The sequence below is a fragment of the Pelodiscus sinensis genome, chromosome 1 (assembly GCF_049634645.1).
Source record: "Pelodiscus sinensis isolate JC-2024 chromosome 1, ASM4963464v1, whole genome shotgun sequence".
NCBI classification, from domain to species: domain Eukaryota; kingdom Metazoa; phylum Chordata; order Testudines; family Trionychidae; genus Pelodiscus; species Pelodiscus sinensis.
In genome coordinates, this window is record NC_134711.1 from 104913079 (window position 1) to 104925622 (window position 12544).

The 12544-nt window shown below is 40.2% G+C and overlaps 1 protein-coding gene across 1 annotated transcript in view; it reads left to right on the forward strand.

Annotated features, from left to right (window-relative positions):
• Positions 1 to 195: 195 nt before the first annotated feature.
• The window catches only part of SYT10 (synaptotagmin 10), a 68631-nt gene continuing 56282 nt past the window's right edge, over positions 196 to 12544 (forward strand). Inside the window, exon 1 of the mRNA XM_075940230.1 lies at positions 196 to 436. Coding sequence (XP_075796345.1) covers positions 286 to 436 — 151 coding nt within the window. The 5' untranslated portion in view covers positions 196 to 285. The remainder of the gene's footprint in view (positions 437 to 12544) is intronic.

Consider the following 12544-nt stretch of genomic DNA (forward strand, 5'->3'; position numbering starts at 1 on the left):
GCGAGGCACAAAAGGCGTTGCTAAGTGGATGCTGATTTTGTTTCCCTCCTTTTCTTTATTTCCCTCCCTCCTCCCCCCCCCCCCCCCCCCGCCGATGGGAGCCTGGGTTCACTTGCAACGTGTCAATTGCACTGGTTCTTTCTCTGCTCTTCCTCCCCCCCCCTCTTTTTTTTTCTTTCTTCCGGGGATGGTGACTTGGTAGCTGGGTAGCTTTTTAGTGACATCCACAAAACCCTTCCCAGGCAAGCAATGGCTTAGAGGAGAGGGAAGGAGAAGAAGGAGAAGATGAGTTTCCACAAGGAGGATGGTGTGGAGAGCCTGTGTCACAAGGCGCTGCAGATCATCTCAGAGCTGTGCCTGGGGGGCCAGGTGGAGTGGGAGAAATGTTCAGGCATCTTCCCTTTGGAGACCACCAAGCAAGGTATAGGCAGCACAGGTAAAGTGGACTCTCTGCGGAGCTCTCCTCCCCCGGATCGTCTCTAGTCCTCTGCTGCTTCCCCCTTTCTTTCCAGCACCCGCTTTCTCTCCCTCACCCCCCCTCCCAACCCCCTACTCTGCGCCTTGCTTCTCCGTCGCTTCCTTAGAGCCAAGAGGGGGGAACAGGCGTGTAGGACGGTGATCTACTAATAGCAGCAGCAGCAGGTTGTGTGGGCGTTTGGAAAGTGGAACTTTTTCTTTGCCCTGACTGCGAAGTTGGGAGTAGAGGGGAGAGAAAGAATCCGGGTTAAAACAACAATAATCCAAAGCAAGTTTTCTTCAAGAGCTCAGGACCGCCCTCAGCACCGCCTAGAGTCCCGTTTTCTCTGTGGGGTGGTGATTGGAAAGCAGAGCGCCGGGAAGGCTCTGATGCTGTTTGGAGGAGTCACTGCTGTATAGCGAGGCTGCAGAGCGTGGGGACAATAAGTCCAAAGAGAAGAAAAATGGGGGAGAAGCGCCGTGTTAATGGATAGGAGGAGTAGGAAAGGAAAGAGTGAGAGAGACTCGCCCCCAAAGTGAAAGCCCAGCAGTTGATGGTTGGATTTGTGCAATAGGAAATATCCTAGTTGACTCTCTTGCTAGTGCAACCCTCCCGCCCCGACACACTCACGCACACACACACTTGAACTTGCATTGCTATTTGTCTTTAAGAGAATCTTGCGTTGTCTACGATGAAATTTTCCTTTCTGAACGCCGGAAAACTCTTTGCTCCTGTTGCATCGATGTAGGGAGAGGGAAGAGGCTGCTGGTTGTGTGTTGTAGACAATGGTTAGTAATGTATGTTCCGGGGGAAGGGAGGGTGATGCTGCATGGATGAATTACCCCACACGCCTTCCCCTCTCTGCTTTCCCCAGTGGCCGTTAGTGTTCCTTGCGATCTTTCGAGCCCACGGTTTCAATCAGGCAACAGGTTGCATGAATCGGAAGCGCTTCAAATGGAGGATTGCTCTGCACATCGCTCAGGATTGGGGAGGGGAGAGCACTGGGAAAGAGATGGACAGGGATCCTCTTGGCAGAGCAGAGACGCCGTGTTTAGACGGGTTTTAATGTGTACTCCCGATTTCTTTGTTGAAGTTTTAACTATGAAAAAAGTACTTTGTGTTATATTCTTTGGAAGAAACAAAAATTACGGGGGTCCCATCGCTCTGCCGAGGCGGGCACTTTCGACTCCTTCTGAATGCCCCGCTGCTGCAGCGGTCTCTTACTGCTCCTGCACAGTATTGCTGCAGTGGACCTTGGCCACAGCAAGGCGTTTTATGAATGAACGGAACTTTCGTTTTAAGAATTGAATCTCCATTTGTCCCATAGGATAAGCCCCCGTGGAAGGGAGAGATTGCTGTTAAGGAGGTGCATTGCACATTGCCGGGGGGTGGGAGGGTGGGGGAGAGATGTGTTTGTAGACATGGAAACCTATTGGTCCAGTGTTGTGTTTTGGGGTCAGATCTGTTCCCGTCAGGCAAGAGTTGAAAACCATAACGGACCCACTTAAATCCTCAGAAGCAAGGTAATCGCAGGTGAAACGGTCTCATTTTTATCTAGTGAACGCAGCTCGTGTGGGGCCACATTTCGTCACTTACAGTTTATACCTAGACACGTTCAAGGTTTAAGGGATGAGTTTCAGACTCATTTCTGAACTGTCGCGCAGTTTTCGGCTTAGTTCAGATCTTTCACGTTACTTTGCCATAGGCTGATTCCATTCCATTGCCTTTCCCATGGTCATATTTTTAAAGGGGCGTTTAAAAATTACCCTCGAAGGTGCCACTCGTTGTGTTTAAAATTTAGTCCACTTTTGGTGCTTTATTCTTACTCTCTCCCAGGCAGTCTTCAACAGAACAAATTAATAAACATGTCGTTTACAAATCCTTGTGAAAAGCAGTAGCAGTATCACAAATATCCCACAGGTGTTTACCTTTTCTTTTTTACTGTATATTTGTTAGTGGGGTGGAGTTTTATAGCACTCAACAATCACGCCTCAAAACGGAGATAATCCTTAGTTAGAAAGAGAGAGGGATGAGAATCTAATGTATTTCCAACTCCCGTCGTCAAAAAAGCCCAACCATAACAACAACCACCCTTCCAGTTCTTTTTTCTAGGCTAAGGCAACCTTGTATCAAGTTTTATTCTAAGGTGCATTTACATACCAATGAACACAGGGATCCATAATGAAATCTCTCTGATCAAGTCAACGCTAGCTGGCGCCTCTGGATCATTTTATGTGCTTATTTACACGAGCCAAGAACAAAGGAAGTGATTCTGCTGCTACTGGAGTTGTGTCAAAATCCCTAAGTCTCTAGTGGGAACAGAATCCAGGAGAAAGTTTAGCTGCCTCGATGGAGGTGTTGTGTTATACAATGTTTCTGTGTGGCGAGGAATACATAAAACATAGTATGCTCTTAATAGATTGTATAAGCAGAAATGTTACTAGTGGACATGCTATTTTCCACTTGGATGAACTAAACACTTGCATCCCCACTTGCATATTTTAGCATATTTGTTATAATTAAGAATATGTTAATCTTCTTGTTCCTGACTGAATAATGTCAAATGGAGATGTACATGGTGTGAAGCTTCTAAATCTTCCAGTAGGATTGCTTTACTTATAGTAAACAGCACCAAGTGCATTGTATTTTGATTTTTGGACAATCATTATTAAATTTGTTATAACAAAAATAAATGTGATACAGTATAAAGAATGAAATATGAAAGTTAGAAAGATGCTCTGCAAGGTACTGATCAAGCAAGTTTTTAGGTTTAGAAATTTAAACTGAGCACCTGTTTTCATATTACATTGCATACTTTAATTTTGTGGATTTCTTCAAAATCAACAATCTTAGCAATATTTTGAATGAATAAACCTTAACTGACTTGCAACTCCTAATGAAAAGGTCCATGATTTTAAATTTTATATTCTGGGGCAATAATAGTTTGCCATAAAGTTAAAGTAGCTGAGGTGAGAACTTAAAATTGTTTGCTCAGAGGATTACTAGAAACATGACTTACATAAAAATAATGCTAGAAGATGTGTTTTCTAACTTATTAGAATATTAGATTATAATACATCTTCCATTTGATGAATGCTTGATACATTTTAACTTCTTGTCAGCAAATACATTGTCTTTAGTGTAGCTACATCATTTTAAAAAGCTATAGAATCTTAGGGTATCTTCTCATGAAGCATACAAACACATGTTTTAAAATAAACATGTTCTTTTCTGTAGTATAGAATTTACTTCATTAATAAGAATGTACATATGTTTTAAAGTTCATTAGCATTTTTAAACTGTTCCATACATTAAATGAGATCTCTAATGCACTGATAAAAGACTTGATTCAGCATTTCTTCTTCAGACAAAACTTCCACTCAGGTCACTGGGTGCTGCACTGCAGTCCCTGGTGAACAGTAGTGCTGTTGAATAGTGCACTTAACATCTTCAGGATTACTTGTGTACAAGGCTGCTTGTTACTGTAAGGCAGAGGTGAGCAATAATTTTTGATGGGGCGACCATTCCAAGATTTTGGTAAGTGGCCAAGGACTGCACTTTTTTGTGGAGGGGATGGACGTTGGGTGCTGAATGGAGCTCAGGGATGGTACTGGGATGTAGGAGAGAGTGTGGGGTCTGAGAGGGAGCTTGGGTGAAGGAGGGGGTTGTGACCTGGAGAAGGGGATTGGTGTGCACAGTCCATCAGGGTATCTGGAAAGAGGAGAGGATTCTGAGATAGGGGTGGGTGTAAGAGGAGGTGCAGGTTCTTGGAGGGAATGTGTCCTGGTGATGGAGAGTATAGAGGGTTTGTATGGTGACCTGGGGCAGGAGGTGGGTGGTGGTCTGGGGCAGGGAGTTGGGGTGCGGGAGGAGTTAAGGTGCCAGATGCAGGCTCTGGCTGGGAGTTGCTTACCTAGGTGGTTCCTGGACAGTAGCCCAATGGGACCATCTCCCAGACTCCCTGCCTGCTTTACCTCAGAGCTCAGCACAACCGGGGATGCTCCCTACCTAAGGGTCCTGGCAGGGTGGCTGTGGACTAGATTAAAAGGCTTTGTGGGCCATATGTAGCCCGTGGGCTGCGTATTTCCTGTCCCTGCTATAAGGGGTTCTCAATCTGCCCATGACCACACTAGTTTGTTTGAAGAAAGGCAGCAGGATCAGGCCAAAAGTTAGATGGTCATAGCCAAGTTCTTCCACCTCTGCCAAACAGTATTGTATTCAGAGAGGAGTGCAAGTATATAGTTCCACTTATATCAGTGGAACCACTTGCCAAACAAGGTACTACTCAAAACGAATAGGGATAGCAGAATCTAGTCCAAACCCATTACAGTGCCACATAGAATGTTTACAAGATCATATTAGTTGGCTCATAGTAGTAAAGTCACATCAATGAACCAGGGATGTATGGAGAGGTAGGCAGTCCACTCCAAGGAGAGATGAATGAAAAAGTGATTTCCTCCTCCTACACATTTTATTTTCTGTCCATTGAAGAATGGCAAGGTTTTTCTGTAGTCATGCATATTTTACACAACCATCAGTGTTCATTAAGATAACTATCAATTGCACATCAAAAAGATTAAATTTAATTTGTGTTTGAAAGTGACCATGTCTCCACAGCCAGGACAGTTGTATTCCTTAGCAGTGTAAGTCATCATTTGGTGATACAGGACATTGCTCACACAATCTGATTTTTTTACCATTCTTTTGTTTAATATAGCAAGTGCTTTTTATGACTAACCACACAAACTAAAACCTATATGAAATCTATGTATTTATGTATGCTATTATACTTGAAGATGGATGGTCAATGGTGATGTCTCCTCGATTATTGCATTTGATCATTCAATTTTGTTAAGATCATATTTTCTCTCAAATCTAGAACATGAATATGAATTTCAATTAACGTGATTTATTCTTGAAGGAGAATTTGCATTTATTTGCAAACACATCTTCCTCTTCAAATTATTGCTATGCGATAATGCTTGTCAACTGCATTTACACTCAGATTAAATTAAAAACAATCCTACTAATTAAAACCTTGTTAGCAAACATAATTTAATATTTACTGACACCAGAAAAGGAATGCAAACACATATTTGTTGTTAATATATTAACAGTGTTAACATATTTAAATATCTAAACACTTAAATACAGAACTTTTAAACAGCAGAATGTACACCGGGTGCACCTGAGCATTATGTGCTGAAGGATTGTAACTGCAGTGCTCAGAGAAGCTATAAGAGATGTGTCTGTTAAAAATAGAATAGACATACTGGAATCTCTGCTGATCCTAATGTGCATGGATAATGCCTATTAATATGTAGAGATGAAATCCAAAATTTCAAAGGTACTGGTACCCACTGGTAACTTCATTTGGAATTGCGAACTGTCTGCTACTTCTGAAAATGAGGCTCAATTTTTTTTTGTACAGGTTAAACCTCTCTAGTTTGGCGCTCTTTGGTCCAGCAACGTCTGTGGTCTGACATGATTTTAGTTAGCCAGATGTTAACTTACCATGGGTGTGGCCAACTTTCACGCAGTTCCATAACGTTCGTTTACAGCCACCAGTCCTGGCTCTCAAAGTTCTGTGCTGTTATTTATCTCTAATTTACCCCTAAATGTCTTCTATGAACCCAGTAAAAAGTGGAAGTATTGGTAATGCTGCTAGACAATATAAACCTCCCATGGTCTGGAAAATTCTCTGGTACGGCACCAGTCAGGTCCTCAGGGTGCCAGACTAGAGAGGTTCAACCTGTATTAAGCACAAGTAGCTCAGTTTGGTACAAGGAATAATATTTGATGTGAGATTCAGTAAGGCACAGTGGTGTTCTGTTCTGGTTCAGGTAAAAGAAGAAAGCTATCTCCAGCTGTTTCTCGGTGGTCATGCAGCTATAGCCCAGCCATTCCTCACTCTCTGAGAACCAATAGCTGGTAAATCAGCATAATTGCAGTTCCCCGTGTCTTTTCTCTGCTCCTCAAATTCTGATGCACAGTGATCCTCTGCACATACTTCTTCCCTTCCCTGTCCCCCACAGATGGAGGTTCCCCAACTCCTTCCATTACATGGTGTAACCACACCAGTTCCTCAGCATCTAAGGCTCTCAGTAGCAATGGTGGAAGTGCCAGGATTTTTCCCTGGACGGTCACATATGTATGTGGAGAAGAAACAAAACCTCAATATGCAAGTAAACACCATTAGAGTTTATACAGATATTTATTGCTGTTCAAGTAAACATTATCGAATTGAGCTCAGTGCTGCATGACAGTCCAAAAACAAATATGATGTGAGGGAGAATCAAGAAGAAAAAGGATTTTACAGAAAACATTGTTATAGCTCTATACATCAGGATGGTATGTCTTATGTCTCAGAAAATATACATTAAAAATAAACAAAAGCTAGAGAGTTGCACTGGTGAGATTCCATATGAGAAGAGATGTAAAAGACTAAGAATAATTAGTCTCAGAAGGGTAACTATGTTAGTCAGCATCTGTTAAACAAAAAAGAGGAGCCCTGTGGCACCTTAGACTATGTCTTCACTTGCCGTGCTGGAGATCTATCTTCTGGCATTTGATTTAGTAGGTCTAGTTAAGACTTGTTAAATCAAATGCTGTGGACAGTCAGTGTCTTTACTCCTTGCAGTTGTGAAGAATAAGGGAAGCCAATGGGAGCATTTGCTTCTATTGTCCTCCCTGTGTGAAAATGATGCCAAGCCTGGCTTCAGGTAAACTGACTCCAGCTACGTATTTTATGTAGCTGGTGTTGCGTACCTTTACTCAACTTTCCGGCTCTAGTATACACCTGGCCTGAAAGACTAACAAATTTATTTGGGCATAAGCTTTTGTGGGTAAAAAACATTTCTTCAGATGCCCATGAAAGCTTATGCCCAGGCAAAGCTCTTGTTGTTTAAGAATAATTAGTTTGGAAAGGGAATATGTTTGAGGAATTTAAATAACAAATAACATACAAGAAAACTGATTGCTTCTGTTTTAATACAAAAACAAAGAGTCCTTTCGAACAGTTTTGTGGCAGTGTTCTGGTTGCTTCTGAAAGAAATACTTGGAGGACCTCTAGAGGACCTTTAAGGCTGTCTACACAGAGAAAAAGATTCATAGCACAGACACAGCTGGCCTAGGTCAGCTGACTCAGACTTGTGGGATTCATGCTGCTCCGCTAAAAATTGCTATGTAGATGGTCAGGTTTGGTCTCCAACATGAGCCGAGGGACTCTCCACACTCACAGAGTCCCAGAGCTTGAGCTCTAGCTCAGAGCTGAATGTGTATAAATGTCAGCAGTTTTTTAGCCAATAGCCCAAACCCCATAAGCATGAGTCAGCTGACCCAGGCCAGCCATCGTTTTATTTTCATCCCTATATAGAATAAGGACTCTCAAACTATTTAATAGGATATTACCCAATTCCTATAAACCACACTATTTAAAGTCAGACAGTTAAGTAGTTTTAAACAGTGAAAAAGGAAAGTCTTGTGGGTGCTTGGGGTAAAGGACAGTCTGTAAGTACTGGTGATCAAACGGATATGTAACTTCCCTGCTGCTCAGGATGAAAAATATATTTGATGAATGGATTGTGATCCTCTCAAGAGATAATGAATCACACATTCATATATATCCCAGTGTGGCACCAAAGATATGTGTGACCATCAGCAATAATGTAAAAATTGTATTTATTGAGCATATCCAGATACCAAAACAGTGGGTTAACAGTATGGGCACAGGAATAAAAATGAACATGTTTGAACAGAGTCAAAAGATTTAAGTAAGGCCATAAATGATGAGTGTTAGTGCATGAGAACAGCTAAGGAGGTCTTGTCTAGATTTTCAGATGTAAAAGTGTTTTAATTTTGGATGTGAAGAAAGTGTTCTGACCAGTCTAGTTTACTAGAGAAACTTACAAAACTGTACACCATCAGCTACCTGAGATATAATGTTTCCAAACGGAGGGGCGTGTCTAAACTACATCCCTCTTTTGAAAGAGGGTTGTAAATTAGGCAGATCAAAAGTGCAAATGAAGCAGGGATTTAAATATCCCATGCTTCATTTGCATAATCGCATCACAGAGTACTTTTGAAAAACGGTATTTTGAAAATGAAACCGCCATGTAGATGTGGTTCTTTAGAAAAAAACCCCACCTTTTTTGAAAGTTCCTGCATTCCTCAAAAAATGAGGATCTGGATGGAGTGGAAGTAATTATTGATGATTTGCTAATTTGGGGGCAAAAAGGCCAACACAATGATCAGCAACACAAATGTGTAATGTTCTACAGTTTGCCAAAGGAAACAAATATTTTAATCAGCAAACTTGCCAAATTTGGTCTAATTGAGGTTAGTTGTATAGGATTCATATTCAATTACAATGGAGTTTGATTGTACCTAGGTAGCTGTACAAATGAAAAATCCCACTAAGGTGATCTTCCATAGTTTCATGTATATGTTAATGCATTTGAGTAAATTCACCTCTAATTTGTCATAATTAAGTGCTCCACTCGGAACATTGTCAGTGGATAGTACTGAATGGCACTTGGGTGATTAGCAGAAGAGAAATTGGAGGCACTTAAATAAAAGTTCCAGCTACATTATAATTGAGATTAACAAAGACCCTTGCATCTCAAAGCAAATTTACATGGATGGAGGTCTGTCCTTCTACATGATAACCACTCAGTGGGATATATTTCCAAAGCACTAAAGTATAACCAAACTACATTCAGATGGAAAAGGAAATGCAGGCAGTGTGTTTGGTAGTGGATGATTTAATGAGCAGAAATAATCTAAAGTCAATATAGACCATAACATAGACCACCATTGTACAGGTGATTACAGAAATTATTGCGCAAAGCACTGTTTAAAATCTAAAAAATAATCATGAAATGTCTAGAGTACTTGTTTAATGTGAAATAGTGATTATCAATGAGCTTTTCATAGTGGAAGTATTTTCAAGGATGCCTACAAACACTGAAAGCCAGGAGCTACAGGAAAAATAATTGTAGGTAAATATTACTCAGGTACACTGCATTTCCCAAAATAAATGAGAAATACAAAATGGCCCAAAGACACAACAGCTTGAAGGAGACATTTTAATTGGAAAATTAACAGAAAAATGACAGGTACTTGCAATCATAATATCTTATTAGGCTGCAGATATGAAATCATGGCAAATGATTGGCTTCTGAACAAAAAATACCCTGGATCAGATCCTGGCCCTATTGAAGTTAATGGGAGATTTGCAATTGACTTCAGTGTGGCCATGTTTTCACTTACATTTTTAACACAACTTAGCTTGAGGACAGGAATGTTCAATGCAATCCACAGAACTCATAAGATATTGTGAAACATAAGAATAAAACTTGAGTTGTCCTATTCTGTGTACCATTGAAGATAAATGGCTGAGTGCAACTGCGGAGGGGACTCTCAGCAATCAGGGTAAAGTTCCCCAATTTCCTGACCCTTCTGTGAATCCAGAGCAAGTTAGATCAGCAATTTTAGAATTCAGGCACCCATGACTTTTGCATAAAAGAATTAATGTACATATGTCTTCATCCATAAATTAAAGTAGGCTCTTAATTTGTCCCTAGCTTTAAGTTTTAGTAAGGGGGAAATAGCACACTATTGTCATCTAGGGAATTCAATCCATTCTGTTTGCAGATTCAGCCTTAAGTACTAACCTTGCTTCATGGGCATGTGAAGAGACTCCTATCAAATCTAACTATCTGGGAAAAAAACATTATTAGGAGACATTGCTAGTCTAATACATAAGGTTTGGAAAGCTTAGCTTTAATACTATATCACAGATGGTCTTGGATGAATTCTGTCTTAATATGACAGTAAGGTAATTTTAATAATTGCTAAGTTGAGTGACTATCAGAACTGAGGAAATGAGCTAATACAACTGGTACTTTTTATGGATGATATTTAGATTTAGAGCAATAATTTCAGTATTTAGGGTATGAATTATTTGCTGCTTAACTTCCTAGAAAATGCAAAACTGCATAGTTATTAAGGTATTTTATTATTTATTAAAGTATTACAGCATGTGAAACAGTTGAATTAACCAATAAAGAATCAAGACTACTACTACTATAATTACTCCTAAAATTACACCTCAGTTTTTCTATTTAGAGGTTTAGACATCTCATTTGATTCTTTTGAATTAAAATGATTGGACATATTTCCTGTTAAGATATTAGAATCTCAAATAAACAAGAAAAAGCAATGCAAATATTTAAACTTTATAGCTTTTGAATCTGAAGAGAATAGTTAGTGGTAGCCTTGATTAAACAAAAGGTTCCTTCTTTATATGAAAGTTGAAGTAATAGAAAAGCTCTGGCTAAGACCAATAACTCACGTGTTTTGGATTTTCTCAAGGGCCTCAAAGGAAAGGAGGCCCTTGTGTAATGCTATGACTGATTGTATATCAAGGAGGAAAGGATACAGGCCATATCTAAAGTAGCATAAAATTATAGAAATGTAGTACTGGATGGGAACTTGATAGGTCACCTAGTCCTTGCACCAAGGCAGGACTAACTATTACCTTGAGCAAGCATTCTAAAACGTTTTGTACTGGTGACCTCTGAGTGTGGACCTCCTCCTTTTATAAAATAAAAACACGTTTTTATACTAAAGCTATTTTAAATGCTAAATTTATACTCCCATTTGGAATAAGCCTATTGTTTAAAATGATTTTACATATTCTCATCACAGTTAAATTAAGACTAAAACACATTTTTGTCAAATTACTGTTAGGAGCAAAAAAGTTATTTTTTAAAATAGTTACTGTTTAATTTGAGGTTGGAACAAAGAAATGTTGTCAATATCAGTTTTCAGAGCAAAATTGCTAGCTAGCTAAGAGTCTGTGAAAAGTGAGATAGATAGATAGATAGATAGATAGATAGATAGATAGATAGATAGATAGATAGATAGATATCACTTTTCACAGCATACTTGTAAACATTAGTATGTTAGTTAATACCATTTTTCAGAGAAGACTTAGGGCACACTTACACAGCAGGGCTTAAACTGAAATAAGCTACATGACCTGAGCTACGTCAATTGCGTAATTTAAGTCGAAATACCTTAATTTGGCTTTTGGCTCTGTCTACACAGCAGAAAGTCCAAGAAAAAGCATTCTTCCTCTGACTTCCCTTAAAATGAGGCCTACAGGAGTCAGAGTAAGAAGTCCTCCAGCTCAACATTATTTTGACATTATGTCGAAATAACTGCTTGTAGTGTAGACGTGGACTATGTTATTTCAGAATAATGTCAGTTATTCCGAAATAACACTGCTGTGTACATGTACCCTTAGTGTTCCATCATACTACCCTTACTTCCAGGTAATGTTTGACCTTTGTGCTGTGAACAGGGCTGGCTGTAGGTTTTTTGCTGCCCCAAGCAAAACATTTTTGGCCGCCTCCCCCCTTGTTTTGTCTGGGGAGGGTGCAAACTCAAATACAGCTTGCACGGCTTGCAGGGGGTGCACATGCAAATGCAGCTTGTGCGGCTTTCTGGGGGGTGGGACACGTGCTTCAGGGGGAGCCCAAAGCCTGGGGCATTTTCATCTCCTAGGAGAGCACCAGGGACTCCCCACGTGAGGACAATAGGAGGGCAAGTCAGTTAAAGGCTTCCAAAGCATGCAGCTGTTCACATCACCTAGTGCTGGAGTCCTGGTCCCACTCCTCACTCTGCAAAGGGATTTTATTATTAGAAGCCTTATAATCGCTCAGACTCCAACCTCAGCACATAAGCTGTCCAACTCTTGGTGTCAGCATGCACAAGAATCAGTCTCACTATACAATGAGACAGTTCAAAGGGATTAAGAGAACTTTTGTTTCAACTCCCCAGCTCAACTGTCCAGAACAAGACAGGCACCACATAACAAAACCCCACTAGCCTAGGACCTATTCCATGAGCACAGCCCTGTGCTTTCTCCTTCAGGGATGGACCAAACAGCCTCTGAAGCAGGATGGATTGATTTAAATAGCTTTGATTTGAATCTCTAATTTTAATCATGATTTAAACTGGTAAGAAGAAAACCTAAGTTTAAGTAAGGAATTAATTAGTTAAATTATACTTTTAAATTTT